At 41.5% G+C, this 23,236-nt stretch overlaps 2 protein-coding genes across 52 annotated transcripts in view; one reads left to right on the top strand and one right to left on the bottom strand.

The window, feature by feature from the left end:
- Positions 1-23,236, bottom strand: part of ANK3 (ankyrin 3) — a 336,323-nt gene that overhangs the window by 61,135 nt on the left and 251,952 nt on the right. For 27 of the 50 annotated variants that reach the window (XM_083614364.1, XM_083614400.1, XM_083614354.1 and 24 more), the window contains 7 exons: positions 23,111-23,209; positions 22,886-22,984; positions 21,025-21,120; positions 19,161-19,233; positions 18,905-18,967; positions 7,182-7,305; positions 2,696-2,798 (listed from right to left, as the gene is read on the bottom strand). In XM_083614364.1, the coding sequence (XP_083470490.1) occupies positions 2,696-2,798; positions 7,182-7,305; positions 18,905-18,967; positions 19,161-19,233; positions 21,025-21,120; positions 22,886-22,984; positions 23,111-23,209 (657 nt within the window). Of the gene's footprint in view, positions 1-2,695; positions 2,799-4,856; positions 4,869-7,181; positions 7,306-10,815; positions 11,287-11,581; positions 11,726-18,904; positions 18,968-19,160; positions 19,234-21,024; positions 21,121-22,885; positions 22,985-23,110; positions 23,210-23,236 lie in introns of those variants that run through there. The other 23 variants (XM_083614373.1, XM_083614372.1, XM_083614378.1 and 20 more) reach the window with 11 other exon arrangements.
- The window catches only part of LOC310762873 (uncharacterized protein), a 107,102-nt gene that overhangs the window by 73,466 nt on the left and 10,400 nt on the right, over positions 1-23,236 (top strand). The gene's annotated exons all lie outside the window — the stretch shown is intronic.

The following is a 23,236-nucleotide window of genomic DNA, read 5'->3' as shown; positions in this document are numbered from 1 at the left end:
AATGAATACTGGAGGTTTTTAGCTGAAGAAAGGAAGCTTTGAGAAATCAACACGGAGGACTATTACAGACCATCCCTATATACCTTTAACCCCTATACTGTAAACTAGAGCTTTCCAAACTGTGTGTCACGACACGTTAGTGTGTAAGCTGCAGTGTGCAGTTGTGTCGCGTGAAAGCTCCCCGGGCTCCTCCCGGGGCTGGAAAGGGGTTAGTTTAACCTCCGGTTTGCTCGTAAAATTGAATGGCGGTGTCGTAAAATGATGCATGTCTTAAAAGTGTGCCACCAACATGAAAAGTTTGGAAAGCTCTGCCGTAAACAATCCTAAATGCATTTTCCTATTTCACATTAAACTGGAACCATTGCCCAACTCATCTCTTCTTGTTGTTGTTATTGCTGTTGTTTTAAACTAAGGCTTATTTGTGGTTGACCTGACCCCCATGTCAGCAGATTACAGGTAATATGATACACTTCACAAGAGGGTTAAAATTAAGATTTGCCACTCCTGCCAAAATCAGGGAAGTCAGGAATAGCAATTCAAGCATACTGAAAGCCACTGTGGGCACACAAGCCTGCTAAGCACGACAGGAATACCAAAATATTGCTATCCAGGTCACTGCACAAGAATGCTACATTTAAACTTTTAATGAATGCCACTTCTCTTAAAGCCCTTTCATTAGGGAATTAAGGACTCTTTCATATTCCCTGCAGAAAACAGCAATCTGTAAAGACACACCCTATTCTACAGCATGAGAATTGGATATCCAGCTGCTATATATTCTGACTGTCTGGGTGAAACTTCTTTTAATCAAAAGAAATACACTGGCATATTCATGCAGTTGTCCGTAGAATATAGCCTGAAAAGGAATGAACACTCCAAAAATGTTTCACCTGCAGCCTCTCAAAACTAAGCAGCATGCACAGGTGTTTTGTTTTTTAAATAAAAAGACCAAACTCTGCTAACAATTTAATAGTGGGAGACAATAAGGAAGGAGAGAGAAACCTGGAGGTCGTAAAATTTGCACCAGAACAGTAAATGGTAGGTTTATAAAAGGAAGTAAATTGGACTTTGGGTAGGAGACCGAAATAGTTTCCCCAAACCCTATTGTTAAGAATGTTTGCAATCATTACCATCAGAGGAAGAGGAGACCCACCCCAGACCTAACACATATGGAGACCAAGAGGACAGGTACATTTCCCAGAGTTCATCTTAGAAGATGTGCCACCGGGGGAGTCTGCAAAATTGGGTGACCTATTCTGCCTGTTCACCCTCCCCTCTCATGCCAAACCTCTCTCCAATCACCCCCCTGAGACACCAGCAGCAAAAACAGTCATGGATCCAGACTAAAGCTCAGGCTGGAAAATGCCTACCCAACAGCATGTGGCGTTCTATCACTGCACCCTACTCAGAAGAAGGAACCATGAACTGTTGTGTGCTCCAGATCCCAGCCACTGCTGCAGCAACATCCTTCTCAGTTCCTAGTTTGGTGTGACTCTCGGGGTGGGCGGCACCCTGCATCTTTGACATACTTCCCCCCATGCACCGACTGGACAGCTCTCTGGTCTTTTCAGTAATGCTTGGCACTAGGGGCTGGACAAAGGCAACTACATAATCCAAGCCAATTGGAGATCATCTGGTGATGTGGTGACATCACAATGCTAGTTAGACAATCAGGTTTTGGCTACATGCAGGTGTCACTCCTACAGACTCATCTCAGACAGAGACAGTTGTTGCCTTCTATCCTAAGTTTTTGTCTCTTGTAACAAGAAAAATGTTCCAAGAAAAGCAGTTTAAGAAGAACACATAACCTCAGTGGTATATCTTGAAGAAGATAATTACCTGGATGGCCATTGTAAAGCAATTTAACACAAATAAGAAGCCTTGTCTATTATTGGACATGCCTTTCTCCCAAAGAGAAATTGGCTATTCAATGTAAAATAATCTTATTGTATTGCATGCAAAATCCAGATACTGCCCTACTCTGATAGATCAAACACATTTACCAATATGTCAGTCATCCTTGCTTTGTGGTCTTTTGTGATATAAAGCAAAAGCTAACTCCAACATCCTTTAAAAATACTAACTTAGCAGAGAAAGAAAACACTGTTATTTATTGAAATTCTCCCAAACTGGCAAACAACTGCAATTATATGTAGCTTGAATAACCATTCTCGAATTTATTGCAGCCACACTGATTTTGCCCTGTAGATTTCAGCAATATAAAAATAGCGTTCAGACACTGTTTCTCAAGTTAAATTTATCTCTAACCCTACCATATTCAATTATACCCAATATATGGTTTTCAGGTTTTGAAAAGAAACCATCTTCTTTTGCCAATAAACCACATACTCTGTATTAATTCAGAAAAGCTCTTGTGACTTCACATTAATTCTACATTCTTTTCTACTGTTCTGAAACACAGGGCAATAATATCAGTATTGATAGAGAAAGTACCATTACCAGGGCTGTAAATTCCAATGGATTACTTGGTATGATTGACCGATTGATGCTTGATTCTATGATTAAAATTTCAGCTTTGATTGACCGAAAGAATTGATAAATAAAAAACTTTCAGAACCCCACTACTGTAACATAAATAATGTATGTTCTATCAGGAGAGGCTAAGCTGCATGGTAAAACATTTATTTATTTCTATAAAATGCTCTAAACCACAGAATCAATTAAAAAACCTCACCGGATCCTTTGAGGGCACCAAGAGTTCTTCGATCATCATGCTGTCCCGGGCGAAAGAACTTCTGTTCAAAGTGTAGGACCTATCCGAACTGAAGGAGCGGAGGCTGCTTGTATTTACAATTTACCACAGAGTATGAAGATGACAATGAGATGAACAAAAGAAAAATTAATGCATGCAACTTCCAGGGAACAAGTGAAAGATAATAAAACAGAATATGATTGATGAAGCAGAATTTTAAAGTATGCTAGGAATTGTACCATGATTTTTAAGAGGTTTTCCTCTAATGTGTTGGATCCAAAAAGTTCCAGCCACTACTTTTGTCATAATAAAGGAATATTGGTATCCAACCCATTGGCTGCAATCCTGAACACAATTACCTGAAAGTAAGCCCCACTGAACACAGTTGAATTTCTTATTAGTAGACAGACAAGGGATTGCACTGATTCACTTAAAATCAGGATAACATATAGTTGGATTTTAGATAAATGTAGTAAAAATATATTCAGGAAATGTGGAGTGCAATCCAAAGCATGTTTACTCAAAGTGTGACTGAGTTCAATGTGACTCCCTAGTAAGTGTGATTAGCATGAACAGAGACTTTCTAAAATGCTGCTGGTTTCTATGAGGGATTTATGATGGTATGGCCTAGGACCTCTGACTTTTCTAGCTAGTCCAGTTTTCACACAAATGCATTATTTCCCTCCCCTCTGTTAATTAAGAGACCTCATTATCAAAGGGTAGATAAATCCAGTGTACTGATTGCACTAGTGTGCTGCTGCCACTGTTGTCAGCGACTTTTGCTCTCTAAAATTTACATCCGGAGTAGAAGGCTCATCTTATCCCTAAATTGGCCTCCTTTAAAGTGTATTACAGCTTAGAACAAAACCAATCCATCTCAGGAACTGACAGCCCCTAGCCTGAAGGGGCTCCTTTGCTTTTGATCACCATGCACCTGGGATATCTCTGGAACCTGTGAGTTCTACCACTGCAAGGATGCAGTAATAAGAAAAGCTGGGCTTGTTAAATCTCCCTCCAGCAAGGAGCTATATTACAGGCACAGAAACTTCTTATAGATGCAGAGATCAGTCTGTACTGATTCTCCACAAAAATGACAGCAGTTTCCAATGGTGCACAAACTACGGTGATCTAGAAAAAGGAAATCAACACTCTATATGAATGGTTATTATTTGAGAGGTGGGCATTCTGCACAGTTCATTTTGTGGCAGAGAAGAAAGCTCATCCTAGCCCCACAGTTTGCTTGTGGCTGCCTCTTCTGGCTGACTCACTGTAAGTTAGGTTGGCCATAAAAACATTACACAAAAAGCGCAGAAGAAATGCACTGGATTTAGCACTGGTCTCTCATGCTTCGTTACAAACGATCTAAATGGCTTTAGTCAAGGCATCATTCTCTCAGCCTTGGGCGTCCCCATCAGCAGTATTGAGATAATGGTACTGGATTAATTTACAAGGCTGTTCTGAGTATTACTAAAATAAAGTACGGGAAGAACTTTGAACACTTGAAATCTGCTAAATGAATACTGATCTAGATCATTTCCTGCCTTTGTTCCTTCTCTGGGAGTTTAGAGGAAAACAATTTGAATATACTGAGACCCAGGAAAATGTTGAGTCTATGTGTCACGCACATTAACCCTGGAAGCTACATGGAGCATATGTTAGAAAACATGCCAGCATTCAGACATGCTTACTATTGCAACTGAAAAGAAAGAAAAATGTCAAAGAAAATAATTGCATCCAGCAAAACAAAAATGCTTTTAAACTAGGTTGTTTTTTTAACAACAGTATATACCTTTAACAACTTACGACATGCACTTTGCACTTCTTAATAATTTCCCCCCAAGATTCCACCCCAGTATATATTGCATTTAGAACGTTTATCCTGGTGCTCAGCTCCACCAACTTCAACCTGGGCCCTGGGTCTTTAAAAACATTCATCTTTCCCTCCCCCATCATCTTTTCTCCCCCTTCAAAACATGTATTCAATGAAATCAGGTCATATATTACGTTGGCAGTAACCAAAATAATATGATCTAACATGGGACACAACAGAAAAAGTCACATCACATCACAGTGCTGAGTAAAAATAAATAAATGATGAATGGCAAAAGCTGAGAAATGTCACAAGGGTGCCATGCTTTCTTACCTGACCTTAGGACTATTTTTAAAGAAATGTACAGGGAGGGGGAAACAAGGAGAGATAGAAAGCAAAGAATCAGACAGTGGAAAAAGCACAATGCCATGGCTGGATGACTTAAGACATTCAATGTGGTTTGTTCTGTTATGTTACACTCAGAAATCTACGCGGGTGTTTGGCTATAGTTAAAGGGTGGCAGTGGCTTTCAAACTGTATTCTAGGGGATCCCAGGTCCCCTCCAGTTCTTTTCCTCATTAAGAAGATCAGCAATGGCTGAGAGGCTTTGGTGGAACACATTCCCCTCCCCAACCCTCCCCCTTACTATTGGGAGATGCTGTAGGTCAGCATTAGAGCACAAGCTTTGCATGCAGGAAGACACAAGGTTGAAACTTCGGCATCTTAAGTTAAAAGACAACAGCTGGCAATAAGAAAGACCTCTTCATGAGATGCTAGCAAGTCACTGCCTGTTAGGGCAGAAAGATGGGCTAGGTGGACAAATTGCACATCCTGGTATGTTCCTTTGCAATGCACAATGGCGACAGGGGTGGGTGGTTGGTTTGCTTGTTTTTATTCCAGAGTAAGACACTTCTTCATGTGGGGTGGCAGGTATGCAAGGAAGCGTGCATTCTAGAACATGATCTGGAATCATCTGCGATGTACAGAGGTTCTGTGGCAGATTAAGCTGATGTGGAAAGTTCCCTAAAAAGTAATGAATTTCAATGCCATTGTTTGATATGGAATGTTTTGGTTTTGTTTCTTTAAAAAAATATATCCAATCTTTAACACACTTAAGCACATCTAACCTAGTAAAGTCAATCTGGGGTCTGCAGTGCATAGATGCGTTTGGATATCAGTTCGCTTCATCTGAGTGTAACACACATGTAATATATTGCAGATGTAAACATGAGCTACATAGTGAGAAATAATGGTACTGTTAAATCAGAAGTATGCGACTTTTTAAGGTTTTATCGAGGAGTCAAAGATGAGCAAAGTACACTCAGGATTTCCGATCTCTAGGAAACAGTTACTATGATGTGCTAACATCCCATTAATATCTGACCGATATGTGGGTCTGCGGAGCTGTCACTGATTCACTAGGTACTACTTAGTAGAATACTACTAAGAGTCTATTTGTTAAAACCACAGTATACAGTTCACAGAATAAGTACACACGTAGGTAGCTTAATCAACTGAATTCTATGTTATTTGGGCAACTAAACACAGATGACTAAAAGTCAACATAGTACTGTTTAACGGCTATTCTTCACATATAATTCAAAAAGAAGTTGATTAAATGACCAAAGAGGTTTTATAGGCAAAGCAAGAGAATACAATGCAAAATTAGGGTGCATGCTTCTGTACTCAATGCAGTCACAACAATCAAGACTGAAAGATGCAAACATCCAAGTTTTACCTTGTGGGAGGTGCCACTCCCTGTTAGACAATGGAAGAACTTTTTACAACAGATCATTAAGCTATAGGAAAAAGTCCTCAGGGCTCAGGCTTGTGAGGTTTAATTATTAGCTTCAAAATAATTCAACTGTCAGTAAACAGGCTGCTAATCCACAACCATGAAAATAATCTCTTGAGTTGCTTGTGGTGCCTTGTTTGTTTTAGACGCTAGGCAAGGCCAGATATCTGAACCAGAAATTCCCAATAATATGAATGACTGAATGTCTCGAAGTGCAAAGATAGCAATCACTCATGAAAAAAACTGTGACCTATTTTACTCCCTTGCAAGAAAACTGCTTGTTCCTTTGGTAACAAAACACTGCAAAGGATTTAAGACAGCAATTAGCAATGCAAACAATTGCAAACAGATTTAAACTTTTTTATTATTATTCTCCATCTGCACCTTTTGGGAAAGTGAAGTAATTGGATTAGCCAAACAACCATCTTTCATTTTTTTCTGGCATGAATCTATGTCATTTTCATTCTTGAAAGAAAATTAGTGTCAGTAAGTATTATACTCAAATTATTGAACAAAAGCCTCCCCCCCACTCTTCTTGGCTACATGTTCATTGTGGACTAAATGGTCTGGCTCATAGATAGAGGCTTCCAGCTGTTTCCAAAGGAACACTTCTGACATATCTAGAGCATGAGCAGATACCAGAAGAAGAAGAAAACATGAAGAATTAATCTGCTTTCAACTATTGCCATAACAAAGCCAGCGCAGAGGGCAGAGAGAAGCATGAAACTAAATAACAGATGCATGTTTGAATGACAGAGTAATCAGGCAGCCAAATTATGGAACTCTGCTTCATTTCTCCAGTGATAAAATGCACTGCATGGGTGTATATATTATATTGAATATGTGAAGAACATGCTGAATACCTGGCAGATCGGGCTCCTAGGCTGAAGCCCATGTATCCTTCTGCAGGCAGAGAATCATCTCCCAGTTCTTTTAGATCCTGCGGCCCAAGATACTTGTCCGTGTCTCCTGTCATTGCATCTTCACCTGCCAGCACAAAAGCAGGCTGAAATCAGAAGCTACACACAGCCAAAGGAAATGCCTGCTGTCCTTCAGTAAGGTTGCTAGAAAGTGAACTCAGTGCATCCCCTGTATTATAAATGCCAACTATATGTTATCTGCACAACTTTTTTTTAAAAAAAAAGGAGAGAAAGAAAAACCCTTTAAGGTGTTAATATATATATATAAGCACAAAGAATGACATTTATCCCTGTAAATCCAGTAGTTTAGCAGGTTATATCAGGTGTGATGCTAGTCCAATCACTCTAACAGCCTCAGACAGACAGAAGTAACTTGAATGAAAGGCATTCCTTAGCATGTTAACACCCTGTGCTCAAAAAAACGGATTTCGTGGGAGGACTAAGGTGACAACCCCACCCCTCTGAAATGGCCCGCTGGCTCATCCCATTACTAAAGATTCCACTCCCTCTATATTACTCTTTCACCTTTCTAAGTTGGCATCCAAGGCAAAACAAGCAAGAAGTCCCTCAAAGGGCTGGATTCAGCCTAATGACATCCAGTTGCTGATCCCTAATCTAAAGCCTTTTTGAACAAAACTTCTCATATATCCCTCCCCTACCCACCTACAAAAGCTGCACATTTCACCCTTTTGGTTCAAAAACATTCATTTGCTACTCACATTGATACTTTTATTAGCTTTATAGCTGAATTATGTGGGGGTAGGGTGGGGTGGGGTGGTCTTCATTACTGTAAAGATAAGGGTGGGGCAGATTCTGGCCCAGGTCTGCTGCTACAACTTGACTATTCTGACAATTGGCCATTTATCTGTTGTCAGCAGCTTGCAAAGCCCTGACTAAGACAGAAATATTGCCCGCCCAGTAGACACACAATCTGTATTAGACAGATGGGAATGTAATGGGAAAGAAGCCAAAGACCAAACCTGTGGCTATTCAAATGCTCCCACTTTGCGGTTCCAGTTCCTGAATTTGACCCATCAACTAAATTTCAGGGAATTCCAGTGATGTTTAATTTCATTCAGTATTTAAAAGGGTATATGTCTCTTAACACATGCCTGCTGTGCTCCCATTAGCACTATATTATGGGGGTTGTGGTCTCTAGACTGTATAAAGACCACAGCACAGTGCAGCCCATCTTTAACCATGGCTAAGGGAGCAAGGTGTGAGACCACCTGCTTGTTCCTCCCACCCTCCCCCTTCTCCTCACAAGCTTTAAAGCATATCAGCATTGCCTTTAAGCATAACTAAGGTTAACCAGAGTTCTCCATTAACCAGGGTTCTGAAACCAGATTCAGATCCTGGTTGTGCTCAATACCAACACGGCTAAAGCCTGTGCGTGGAGGGAGTTCATGTGCCTTCTCACCAGCCCACTCCTATGTGTAACCATGTTTAAGAGATTAATGGTACTGCGCCCTAGTCTTACTTGGCGTATGAAAGTCCTTCTTGCAAAAACAGCATGGATGATTTAAAAACATTGGGAGAATTGGCACTTGTTTCAGAACAGCCAACAGAATTTTCAGTTCAGGATTAGGAAATGCAATATTCAACTTGAATTTAACCTGTGGAGGTACAGGTAAGTCAAGGCTTAAGGGGTTTAAGAAAGACTTCATATTTTAAAATAGTGGGGGAGAGGGATCCATGTATAAAATGTAAATATAACAAGCAATAAAAGCATCACATGACTACAAACACATCTCTTATTAAGGATGAATTAAGAGAACACCTTTCCCAGTAAGATAAATTTCAGATGGTCTCCATGCCACAGAATTTCTGGGAAGGAGATGATCTTGCAACATGCAGAGCCAAAGTCACTTTCCTTCCAGCTGTGGAGGTCCAATTTTGCAATCACTGCTTTGCTGTGCTAACCACAGAATGTGGCTGAGAAACCTGTGGACCTCTAGATGTTGCTGAAACCCATCAATCCTAGCCAGCATAGCCAATGGTCAGGGACGATGGGACCTGTAGCCCAACAACAGCTGGAGGGCCATAGTGCCTACAAAGAGATAAGGAATACATGGGCATTTCCTGCTTCCAAGAAAAGTGGTGGGGGTGCTGTCTATGTGGTGCTGTTACACTCTGTGCATTCAAACTACATCAGAAGGAATTCTACTCACACACCAATGTATACAAGGTTTCTCCTCACATGAAGGAGCAGTGCATGGTGTTTCAGAAGGCAAGTATAATTCTTTCTAGTGAAATCTGAACGTGCAGACTTTAGGCGATGGAGCAGTGATGTGCACCAGCAGGATTTGCCCAGTCAGAGCCACAGCTGCCTCCACAACTTCCTTCAACAGGTGCAGGGGATGTGTGTATGAACTCTACTAGTTCCCTCTTCCAGTGCAACGCCCCCAGTCTATTAAACCTTCATGTAAAGAAGCCAGTGGCATACAGAGAGCAGAGTGTGACATTTCTGAGTTTTTGCCAAAGAGATGGCTGGTGATGGATTGGGAAGCTTGGAGGCAATATAAGCTTAAATGTGGGCCTGAGTGTGTTTTTAAAAGTTTGAGGGGAAAACCTAATAGACAGTGTCTGGAAAATATGAAAACATTATATGTTAATATTCCACAGTTCTTCCTTGTAAACTGAGTCCTCTAGGTTTAGATGTAACCATTTCACATCCCACATGTGTTTTATCATGGGTATAGGGGCATAGTAATCCCTTCAATAGTTTAACTCAAAAAATGAAAATATACAACCTGTATAATTCTTGAATCAATAATAAAACATGTGCTGCGTTAACACAAGCTTAGATAAGAGCTACTTTGACAACTCTGTACTCGTATAAGTAAAGCATCAGTAGTATTTAACAGCAACTCCCCTTGTTGTTTTGATAAAACTTCTTTTATCACAATACTACAGGTAACAAAAGCTGGCCCTTGAATTCAAAAGTAAAGCAGTGCAGCAATGGGAGGGTTAAGTAACAGCAACACACTCCCACCAACTTCACCTTCACCCCATTATGTCACTGTCAGACCTACATTCCAATAGTGGGAAATATATTATAAAACTGCCCCTTGAGGTTTGCGGGTTCCCTTTCCAACTCCCTTTTCAATTTACAGTACAACAGCTCAATTCTAAATGCAAAAAATTATCCCTTGTCCTCCCTTTGGATAAATATTTGTATTTCCTTAAAGTTGCACAACTGAAAAAAGCATTTCACAGAGCATTCCTGAAGCAGTATCTGTGCACCCCCCCCAATGATTATGCAGAGTTTAGGTTAACTATTCCCTTGGCCGGGGGGGGGGGGTAATGTTAAAAAGCAAACCACAACCGAGGCCCCACTTTAAAGCCACAAATCAGTTCTAAAAATACTCCCTTCAAGCTCTCTGCTGCCTTGCAATTGACCAAATAACAGATCGACTTTCTCCCTGCAACCTGGCAACAGAGCAATTATTTTAAGAAACAGTTTTGTAAAAGCTTAGAAGTCTTGTCAAGATATTTTCACAAGAGTACACAAAATCGGGGTGGGGGTGTGGGGGGAATGAACACAGCAGTAAATACTAAGGTAGAAAAGTCTTACTGTTTTGGAAAGCCATTTTCACCCGCCTGGTCTATAAAACTTTTTTTTCCTGCCTGCCTCTTGATGTTTCCAAGAATTCCTATTAGTCCTATTAGTCCTTAAGCAGCGATTTATAGTTAATCTCCAAACCAGTATAAGAGCCTAATCTCTGTGGGTCATATTCACTTTCCACACACCAGCTGGGCTCTTCTTAACATCTTGATCTCTTCCAGCGCCTGCATTTTACGAAATGTGCGCCTTTGTCCTCTCGAACCTCGCAAAAAAACCCACAAAAAAACAAAAACCACCCGAATTTTCTTCCAAGTGTGCAACGAAACAAAAGTTTAAAGCCGCAGGAATTGACAGCTGCTGTTGGAGGTAAAGATCTCCTTAAAAAGAAACATACACCACGCAATCTACAGTGTCTTCCGATAGGATTGAAAACTCCTCTGGCAAGCCTAGTCTAACAAGATGACTGAATGGTGACATACAGACAAGCGCTTGAGTTATTTGTATGTAAATAAGCGCGCAGTTTGGGTGTCAGGTTCTCTCCCCCCCCCCCACTCCCTGTAATTTGATACTAACCGGTCTCGGTTAAACATGCAGGCGCTGGGGCAGCCAGAAATCAGGCAAAAGCACATTATGTGGAAGGGAAGGAGGAGGACGGTGCTTTGCTAAAACTGTGTTAGTAAATAACTTTGCTGTTAAGACAGGGACGAGAGAGGAAAGCAGCTTAAGGAAGAGGAGGTGGAGGCGGATCTGAGCTTTAGGCTCGGAGGAAACGAACCCAGCAGCATTTCTTTCCAGCTGTCTTCAGGTAGGGAGAATGGAAAGGGTCGCTTTTGACTCCTGAAACCAGGAGTCCGGTGACTCTCCAACTTGAGCAACAAAGACGACTATGTGTTTACACCCCGACTGCCAACGGAGGTTGTAAGAGAGGCAACACACCCCACCCACCCCCAACTCTGCGCGCGCACAAGAGTTGCGTTTCTGGCGAGACAGGAGGCCGGTTACTAGGGCTGGTCCTCGTCAATCATTAACACCGGCACCTTTCCCATTTCACGCAGCAATAAAAAGGGAGAGAACACCAATCTGTCAGCGGGACGGAAGCCTCCGGAAGGTGTGCCGTGGTGGCATGGCAGGTTCAGCCAAGGAATTGCATAGTGCACCTCGCTAACAAATGCAATACTTAAATTCTTTCCCCATGAAGTGTTACACGAAACATCTGGGACGTCTGGAATCTAGATGGGATGCTGAATGAAGTTCATTTGAAAATGCAATACATCTTATTGGCTCTTCAAACCTCACGAAGCTCAGCCAATGAGCTCAAGAGAGATGTGCTGGAACTAGCTGCTATCTCTTAGCTGACCTACTTCACTGGATTGTTGTGAGGAGGGGAAAAGGGAGGGGTCTTGCTTGCGCTAGATGGCCTCAGCCTTGTATACCTGGAGTGCCTCCAACCCCCTTGTTCAGCGGGAAGAAATGAGCACAGAAATGAGGTTAAAGAATCTGTAGAAAGCAAAGTCAATATTAGCAATTACATTGGGCTGTTTTCAAAGTATGGGAGCTCAGTCCTCCCTGAACACATCTCCCCATGGGCTCACCATGGGCATAGCCAGGATTTTGGGTTGGGGGGGCAGGCCTTTTGTTGGGGGAGGCAGAACCTCAGTTTGCTGTGTATTTTTATTGATTTTTATTGAGTTAGGGGGGACAACTGCCCCTCTCTGCCCCTCTTGGCTGCGCCCATGCAGCTCACTGCTCCACACAGAAGAATAATGAGAAATGAACAAGATGCTGCTCTCTGCTTCTGTGCTGGTGCAGCAGGAATTATGTGTTCTAATCCCTTTTCTCCTCTTCTGCAAGTACTCGTGGAACAGAACTGGAGGAGCCAAGGAAGGGAAGAAAACACAATTAGGGCAATGCTCATTTGTGTGCCCCCCACCCCACCTGGAAACACAAAATTATGCTGCCCAGAGCAGAGTTAAAAATAGAAAGGGAAGAATTGGGCTGTGATCCCACAGGTCTGCTTCACATGCTCCTCTCTCCACACTTTCAGTGTGGGTGTGGGTGTGTTGGGGTTTCTCCAACGCAAGGCACAGAAGCTGCATTTTCATGGCAGAGATTTGCACATTTCCTCCCTCTGCATGAGACTCAAAAGTGAGGAAGGACAGAGAAAAAACACAAATCAGCCACTGCGTGGTATTCAAGTAATTCAGGGGAGATCCAATGAAATTAATGAATATGACCGAGTTAGGCTCATTAATTTCAACAGAGCTACTCTGAAATTATTCAAATACTTTGAATAATGACACCTGGACAAGTTGCAACCTAAAATTAAGTACACACCTGTATACTTGTGCACACCCACTGTGTTTCTTGCTTCAACCTACCGGACAGTTAACAAATGTGGGACATTTTGGGCTATGAAAAGCTTTGCTAAATACTGTTGCAATACTTGGCAAAAAAAAGAAAGAAAAAAGAACCTGTTAAAGATCCTGAGGCTTATTTAAAACAAAGGTCTTTTCTTAACATGGTTGGATCTGAATGCAGAAAGGAAGGATGATTGACTGGAATTAAACAAGTAAACAAACCAGTCTGCTTAAGGGATTAATCTGTAAATTGTTTCCTGTTTCCTAAATGTGAAGAAGTTTCACCTCCTGTTTGCAGTTCAGCTGTTAGTATGAACCTGATGAAGTGTTAAATGCTTGGGGAAGGAGATGGGATATCTCCTAATATTTACCACAGGGGCTTTTCTGTTTTGGTAGTGTGTGGAGCATGTTGTTTGTGAATGCACTAGCAGTGGGTTGTGTCCAATGAAACTGTCCCATTAGCACAAGTGCTCCTGCTTGCTCCTCCCTTTTTTTATTCCCCAACCCCAAATCTGCTCCAGAGGATTAGGGGAACACCCCTTCCCCAACAGATCTGGGGTGCATGTAGCAGGGAGAGAGGGAAGGCAAATTCCACTGCACAAGCGGAAGTCATTGTGCTAATGGGGAGACTTGGTTGGCTACAACCAAGAATGACTATGTCTTCTGAACGCCAGCACACACACTACCAAAACCGAAGGAATTACATGAACTCCTGAGCGTGGATGTCATTTCACATTTCATCTGTGGAAGAAGTGGGGGACAAGGTTCATGGTGGACATCCACAGCTACTAGCAATGAAAGCTATGCCCTACCTCCACTGCCAGACTCGAGGCAGTATGCCTCTGAATACCAGTTGCTAGGAATCACAGTTGCTAGGAATTGTGTCCTGCTTGTGTGCTTCCCACAGGCGCCTGGCTTGTCGCTGCGATAACATGAGGGACTAGATGGGCCATTGACCCAATTCAGCAGACTCTTCTTGTGTTCTCAAGATTCTAATAATAATAAACCTTTATTGTTACTACACCACCTGTGTGCAGTGAAATTAAACTAGCCCCCCCCCTACACTCAGTCTTGTTCGCACTCCGTGTGCTTGTCGGAAGTCAATTACACCACTATTTTTTCCCCATTCAGCAGCCCAACAGCCCACGGATAAAAACTGTTCTTTAACCTGTTGGTGTGGCTGACTATACTTCTGTATCTCCTGCTCGAAGGTAGGAGACTAAAGAAGTGCTGGCCAGGGTGTGAGTCGTCCCTAATAATTTTCCCCGCTCTCCTGAGGTAGCGGTTTCCCGTGATGTCATCTATTTTGGATATATTCAAATAACATTGTCTAAAAGCTGTGTATTTTTGAGTGCATTTGTTGTAGCTGCTTTATTTGTATACCTCATAATCAACACTGGGTGAAACACTCACGCAGCCACACGTTTTTTTAAGCAAAGGGATTTGTGCCTGTGGATGCTATGTGAACTCACTGCATGAGCCCATTTAGTTCTATATCGCAACTATCACTGAGCATGTAGAACTGGAGAATTGGTCTGAGATGCATAGGCAGAATCATATATGATATGACCACCTAATGGTGTCCATTGTCTAGGTGGTTTACAACGTATATGAGTACACAAAGCTTGTTGAAAGGCAGGTACAGTGGTACCTTGGTTCACAAACTTAATCCGTTCTGGAAGTCTGTTCTTATACCAAAGCGTTCTTAAACCAAGGTGTGCTTTCCCATAGCAACGGGTGACTCAATTTACAAATGGAACACACTCAACAGGAAGCAAAACATGTTCTTATTCCAAGGCAAAGTTCAAAAACCAAAACACCTACTTCCAGGTTTGCAGCATTCTTAATCCAAGTTGTTCATAAACTAAGCTGTTCTTAAACCAAGGTACCACTGTACTGATAAAGGAGTATTGGGATGGGACTGGGACAAGTAAGGGAATGAGGAAGATGGCTCAGGAAAAACTGCAGATCAGAAAACAGCAATGTATACATCCATTCCTTAGCAGAACCTTCACCCCAAACTCCTGATTGTTGACTTCTGACAGAGGATAAGGGTAAAAGATAAGCCATTTTAAGAAGATCATTGCCTCTTGCCTCTGAACACATGTGCTTAAGATTTTAAGTTGGCTTGTGTGGCAATACAGTGTAGTGTGCAGTGCAATATATTAGGGCCATTGGTCATGCGGCTGTGTTCCTCATATGATCCCCTTGATACAAGAGGAGAAACAAGCAAATTCCACAGGACATTTTCTAAGATTGTGGAATTTCATGGATCAACTTATTAAGTAGGAAAGTCGCCATAGGACACCTAGTGGATTTCCTAACAACCCATAAGAACCAATGGCAAATGTATAAGATCTTCTCTACCTTTGTCTCCAGCACATCTGCAATGATATGTCTGCAGACACAGGGTTTTGGGTTTCTGCCCCAGTAGGGAAAACTATGGGGACTCTCACAATAACATCCTGTCCCACCACTCAACTCCACCATCACCTGTGGAAATGCAGCAGCAGAAACCAGTGACTGATATTTCTGCAGCAACACAGAACAACTTCAGCAAGCCACCTGTCAACCATTCTCTCTTCTCTTGACATTATCTATCCTTTCATGGAGTTGTACTGAGGAATGCAACACATCTAAAACATGCTGGATATTAAAAATGCTACCTGTAAAGAAGGATCGTTATTTCCCTGATTTAGTTGCAGTCCTAGGTCTCTTTGAGGCAGATACGTAAGCATTGCTACGTTGGGTGTGTGTGTGTAGCATTCTTGAAGGGGACCCCACTGAAGGGGTCCTAATCCTTATTGCCCACCAGAGAGAGCAGCAGGAAGGCAGCAATGGTTGCTGCTGCTCCACAGTTGTTTAGTACATTGAAATTAGGACATTAGTTCCTTAGAATGTGGGCAATGTGTGGGCTTTTAAGTTGTGTGCCTCAACACTGTGCAGTAGCAAACACCATCAGTGTAATAATTACTCGGAGCTCAGGCATTTGCTACGTAATGTATTGGAATATATAAACAATGCTAAGCTTCACAAAGCATCACATTCAAGGCACCTAATAAAATGTAATGAAAACACTATTTTGCCTTCCACCTTCCTCAAGCGGTTGGAAGCTCAGGCAAGACTTTGCATGGTATGCTTCCTTTGGAGAGGAGAACAGCAGAAGCCGAATCTTTATAACAGTCTTATTTAAAAATCTTCAGACTGAGAAGATATTGTAGGAGGGTGAAAGCAAGAACATGGGCAGGTAATTACTAGTCCCTAAGCAGTATCCATCCATCACTCCAAAACCCCAAATCAACCTGCTTCTTCCACCATGCAAGTATATGTGACTCAAAGTACATTACAAGGATGTAAATAAACAGCAGTGAAATTATCAATTTACCAAGCACCTCTGGTCCATTGCTAATTACAAAGCAGGACATAGAGAAGGACATCTTTTTATAAGAGAGAGATATGTTTGTAACAATATACATCAATACACTACCTCCCCCTTTAAAAGCAGCAATGAAAGCTCTTTTGTTTCGGGCCATATATCATCAGCCTTTTAAACCTGTATTTCCAGAACCTGCCGTATTGTTGACAGCAGGCACCAAATCTATATTCCCATATAGCCCCTGCTGACAGACATTTGTATTTTTCCTTCTTCTGCAATACTTTCATATCTACCACACTCATCAGTTTGTTTCACATTATAATATGCAAACTTTTTTAAAAAAAAATAAAAAGCAGCAGTAGCAAAAGAGAGTACCCCAAGAAGGTTATTAATGACAATTTGATTTAAAAAGTGAAGAAATAAATCCGGACAAAATCAGAGGGTTATCCTCAGTAATTGCAGTAATCATGAAAAGTATAATGTGCATGAAGGAGCCAATTGTTGCTTACAGAATTAATAAGGAAAGTTAGTGAAAGCAAAGTCAGCTGCATATACATGACCATGTACAATCAGGGCTTTTGACTAAGGAAGCCTACAATCACAGTGCAGTTGTCTTTTCGGATCCACCCTCTGAAGCAAGTACAGTGTGATCTGTCTGGAGAAAATTGCCACGGCTCATTGGCACAGCATACGTTTGGAATGCAGGAGGTCCCAGATTCAAATGCTGAAATCTCTAGGTAGAATCATGAGGAATTACAGATTTGGAAAGAACAGGGGCTTTGAGGGCCCCTGTTCAATACCGGATCTACATACAGAATCTGGCAGATGACTGCTCAGGTTCTCTACTGAAGTAGAACCCACCACCTCCTGAGGCAGGAAAAAGGTTCTTGGGAAGAGGGTCTGGGGAAAAGATTCTGCTTGACACGCTGAATGGCTGTGGCCAAAGACAACCATCACAGATGAAGCAGACCAATATTCTGACATGGTATTAGAAGGTAGCTCCTTGTATCTTTGAAGGCAGTTCCTTGCATCCTAACAGTCAATGTGTTCCCAACCATTGTTATATCAGAAAAGGGACTCTTCCCTCTCCAGGAACTGGCCCCACCTACATCTAGCATGTGACAAAAGTGTTAAATTCAAGCTTAAGATATAATCTCCGTACACTCAGAAGTGGTTGTGTTTGTACACACCTCTAAATCATGGTTTAGTGTGACATACACAAGCTGTAGCGAGCCTTGGGTTCAGGTACTCCTAACTCCTCCTCCTGTGTACTTGAAAGGAGCATAGAAGCTTTTACTTTTCTCCAGGTTTCCATATCATCTAAACCAAGCACTGTAATTAACACTAACTACAGTTCATTTCAACAAGCCAGCTTCAGAGAGAAAGAAAGAAAGAAAAGATCTGAAATCAGCTTGTTTGAAATTACCCATAGGTAATGTGACCCTAACACTGAACTGAACAGTTTATCTTATTACAGGTAGGTAGCCGTGTTGGTCTGCCGTAGTTGAAACAAAATAAAAAAATTCCTTCCAAAGTGTGCATGCACACGAAAGCTCATACCAATAAAAAACTTAGTTGGTTTCTAAGGTGCTACTGGAAGGAATTTTTTTAGTTTATCTTATGGTTTAAGATAAGTTTAACTTTATAGTTTAAGTTTATCTTATGGCTGCTACTTTAAGGTTGTTAATATTGTTTTATAGATTATAAATGCTGTATTGATGCACAACCATTCTTTTATATGATTTACGCTGTATTTGTGATGTTCTATTCAGTGCTATTTTTCTAGAAAAAGAGGTACTGGAACGCACCATGAACGCCTCCCTTGTTCTCTCATAATGGCAATGACTCCCACCTGAGAGGTGCTGGAACTGGTGAATTCCAGCTGGAAAAGGGCCCTGGCTCTATTATGTTCTGTCACGTTATTGTTATTTATTGTTTGTAAGCCGCTTTGGGATTCATTTGAATGAAAAGCGGCATAGAAATGTAATACGTTGAATCAATCAATCAAACCAAACCACAGTTTGTTGCACCAGATGACACAACAAACCGTAAACTAAAAGTGGGGGCAAAAGCTTTCGAGGAGGAGAAGAGTGGAGGTTGAAGGCCAACTGTTAAATGCTCCTGTTGATCCATGTTGTGCTAAAATGTAGCTTAGCCTGCTGTGCAAACGCGAACAGTAAACACAACACAAATAGAAACAGACTACTGACAGGAAGAGGTCAGTCTATGTTGTTGGGTTTTCACCAGCTATGCAAAAGCTCTGCAAAATGGTAGTGTATATGCAGCTTTGATTTGTCAAGTTAGAATAGAAAATGGAAATGCTGAAGAGCAGAGCCCACTGCAGTACAAAAAAAGTAAGAAATACCTTCTTCAACATCTGAAATATATTCACCATCACTGAGAATTTCAGGGGCATTCGCTTTACGAACTGCACAATTTAAGCGAACAAAACGTTAGGTCAATTATAAACGGCTGGGGTGGGAAACATACCCGATTTCAACAAAACAATTGAATGCTATAATTTTAAGTCCCCTGCCCCTCCCCGCAAAAATGATTGAATAACAACAATGTTTTAACATACATTTGTGCTGAGAAATAAGAAGCAGCTCCATTATACATACCCTCATCATCGGACATGTCCAAAACTTCATTCATTGTTTCCGGTACATTCATTTTATGCTTTTCTGTGACAGTCTGATGAAAGACAAAGAAACATCATTACAGACTAAAACTACCAGTAATCTTCACAAGAAATGACAATTTCAGTAATATTTAATATTTTTAAAATGCCCACCCCCAAAAGCTCAGCACTTTACGCATATATTGGATGCTTCCACATGGGATGGGTGCTCAGTTTTTGTTTGCAGTATCCATAGAACACCACTGGCATCAAAATAATAGCCCATATTCCCCCCTTTCAATTCTGATTTTCCCTTTGCAAAATAAATCTGATTTTTAAAAACCCAGTTACCAATGCCCCATTTCCAATAGCTCAAAAACCCTCTTGCAATATTCAGCTTCCATCTAGAACTCATTCCATCCAGCACTCACTGTGCTAGCAATTCTTACAACAATGTTGTAAGGTGGACTAGTATCTTTATCCAAGATATTTCAGCTATGTACTGGGGGCAAGACATATGGTTTGCTTTCCTGAGTTGAAGGATGAAGGGGCATTTTAAATGAGGCTTTGTTGTCTTAGTTATTACACTAGTGCTTTGCAGGGGTGGGACAAATAAAACCGCAGAAGCTGTAATAAGGCTTTTGTATTTAAATTATTGGCGTCATGGAGATGTGTAAACAAACTTTCAATATAAAACAGAGAAATTGTTCCCAATGGTTTGCAAATATTACTGTACTTTAGCTTTATATTGTGTTTGGTGATTCACTTTCTATGGTTTTAATCTTACCGTTAACTGCACAGCTTAACCAATATCGGTTATTGGGTGGTATACGAAACATGTAAATAGAAATGACAAATAATAATAATAACAGGGGAAATATTGAATTGCTGCCTGCAGTGTGAGTTTTGGCTCAAATGCCTTTATTGTAACACAGCACTTTTGCTTCTTGCATGATAAACTGTGGGGGTTAAAAAAGAAAAGCTCCAGCTTCTCTCAGCAGCAGTTTTCCAGTTGCCAAACACTTACTTTGAACTGGTTAAAAATACTCAACAGCAAACATTAATTTATCTTTCCCTGGGTGGTCTGTGTGATTTTTCACTCCCACAGCTGTTCCCACACTAATTATTACTCAGCTAAAAAAATCCACAGGTGTGGCACCTAGATACAGTAAATAAATACAAAAACAAAAAACCCTCCAGTGATAAATTTCAGCTTCCATTCATATACACTACACTACATGTTATCTACCAATCTGAAGTGAGTTTTAACTACAGATTCCTTAACATTTGTGGACAGGTTAGACTACATTGGCTAGTTATTAAGAACTCATTCTGATTTGGCTGAGATTTGTAGCACAATGTTGCATCAAGCAATTTTTACCCCACATGTTCCAGTACATTTCCCCCATCACTTTTCATATGGAAAAATAAATAAATAAATAATTAAATAATAATAATCCTGATTTAGGGGTTTCTTGCACAAGAGCACCCACCAGCTTTAATTGTGCAACCTGAATTTGCCAGTATGTGATAGAATCCCATCCCTACATAGTGATACCTAAATCAGGGATGGGCAACTTGCTCAACAATGGAAACACCCCATTGGAAAGTTTTGCTGTTCCTATTTCAAACATAGTTCAATAAAAGTAAGTCCTTGAAACTTTATCTTCTTAGGGAGATGGCTGGAGGGAGTTTCAGTGCTATGACAGCCACTGCATCAAATAACTCTGAAGACAAGTTGCCCAGCCCTGTTCTAAGTTGAGCAGCTGTATACACTCTGACTCCACTAAGTCAAATATATCTCTGTAAAAGAAAAATTAAAAACCTGACATGACATTCACTGTTGAAAACATATCCATACTCACAATCATTGTCATGGTCTCTTCTGTTACCACCTTTAGTGTGTCAACGACTGAAATGTAGCCAAGTCGTTTGGCAATGGCAAGGGCAGTGTTCCCATTCTAAACAAAATGAAATGTTCATCAAAAAGATTCATGTTAATAGGAGCTTAAGGGATAACCAGAAGTGCAGTTAGCTTATGCTCAGCAAACTGTCTAAAACCAGTTGTGAAATCCACTGGAAAAAGAGGCAAACGAAAAACTTGTGCTTCCCACAAAGCAAATGGTCCACTGCTCAGATTTAGCTGGAACTGCAGACAGTTTGGTTCTCAAAGTAAACTCAATGCTTAATTTGCAACTGTTACATACAAGTAACTCAGTAAATAGGTGGCAAATTCAAACTGCAGAGCCAAGGGACACTCTGGATGCAATTCTTAGAGTACAGGGAAGATGTTTCTCTCCCCAGCCATGCATTTCACAGTTCTTCCCCCTCCCCAAGCTGTTCACATCAGGATAGTTTTTAGTGTCCGATTTGTTACTGTTTGTGTACCCACCAGGGGGCGTTGACAGGGGCAGGGATGTATTTACCCTATGCAAAGGTGTGGTGTTTTTTTTTGGGGGGGGGGGCGGAAGCATGAAACGATAATATTTAATAACAAAGTACAGGATACATATGCATTTTGGATAATGTTGTGTCAACAATGATTAAAAACCCAGCACTAAAAATGCTGCAAGTGCCCAGTAAACAGGAATGCAAACACAGCCTTAATGTGACGCAGAAGGCAGTTATGAACAAAACATTCTTTTTCAGGAGTCTCCTGGGGCTCTATCTACACTACAGTGTCACAGCTTCCTACCAAAGAATCCTGGCTGCTTGGTGAGAGGACTGAAAACTCCCAGGCCCCTACACAAAACTACAATGTCCAGAGTTCCCTGGGAAGAATGAATTATTGCTGAATGAGTTTCTGCTTGTAGCATACATATGCCCGGGTTTCACCAGACACCACACTTTCATCACGGAGATTCAGCAAGGAGCATAATGACTGAGGGGCACTTTATGTAGTGACTGTGTTTGCCTTGGCTACCCCAGTAGTTCACTCCTGGGTCCCTGGTAGAAAATGCAAAATGCAAAGAACCAATGCATGCTTGTAATCATGCAATGTGCAACAGGATTCCCTGGTGACCACCTTTATTTTATGAAGGCCAGAAACTTCATGGGCCTGAAGTTGCAGAGAAAACCTCTTGGTGCTTATGAGCATTATATATGAATTTGCGTGGGGTTGCACAGCTAAGAAGAAGAGGAAGAGTTTGGATTTGATATCCCGCTTTATCGCTACCCTAAGGAGTCTCAAAGTGGCTACGATCTTCTTTCTCTCCCCCCCCACAACAAACACTCAGTGAGATGAGTGAGGCTGAGAGACTTCAGAGAAGTGTGACTAGCCCAAGGTCACCCAGCAGCTGCAAGTGGAGGAGCGCGAAAGCGAACCCGGTTCACCAGATTACGAGTCTACCGCTCTTAACCACTACACCACACTGGTTCTCAAAAGCTAAAGGTTGCTTTCTCTGAATACAAGGGTGGGTCAGGGTCTACCATGGATCCAATGACCCCAAGACCCTCTCAGCTATGCTGGTGTAGAGCTGGTGGAGCAAAACATGAAGGAATGTCCCTGCCAGATAACACTCCAGTAGGGCTTTATCTGTTATTCCACTGCTCCTAGCTGAGATATAGAATTACTGTGCCCCGTACCATTCTATTCCCATTTCCCCCCTCACTGCGCTTCTATAAAACCAATATAATTCCTCAAAAAGCAGAGCAGCAGCAGCTGCCAAAGGGAAACGATGAATAGACTAGAAAAGCCAAGTGTAATCTCTTTTACATCTCTCTTACCACAGTGACTTCATTGGGTGATGCGCCATTCTGGAGCAGGACGTTGATTATATGGGTGTGTCCCTGTTGAGCTGCTTGGTGCAGAGGGGTGTAGCCATTCTAAATAGGAGACAAAGCAGAAAAAAGCCCACAAAGAATGGCGCTGGAGACTCCATTCGCACACACAACCAAGGAAGGAAACAAAGGGGTGGGAGGGAAGGGTATGAGAGAAGAGTGGAATCTCACCTTCGTTTTGGCATTAACTTTTGCAAACTGCTGCAGAAGAAAATTAACTATCTTTATGTTTCCATAATGGCAGCCAACATGTAATGGTGTATACCCCATCTGGAAGTAAAACACACACAAAAGAAA

This window comes from Podarcis filfolensis, assembly GCF_964270895.1.
Source record: "Podarcis filfolensis genome assembly, chromosome: 5".
NCBI lineage: Eukaryota > Metazoa > Chordata > Lepidosauria > Squamata > Lacertidae > Podarcis > Podarcis filfolensis.
Note: the sequence above shows the minus strand (reverse complement) of the source record. Positions and strands in the feature narration are given on the sequence as shown.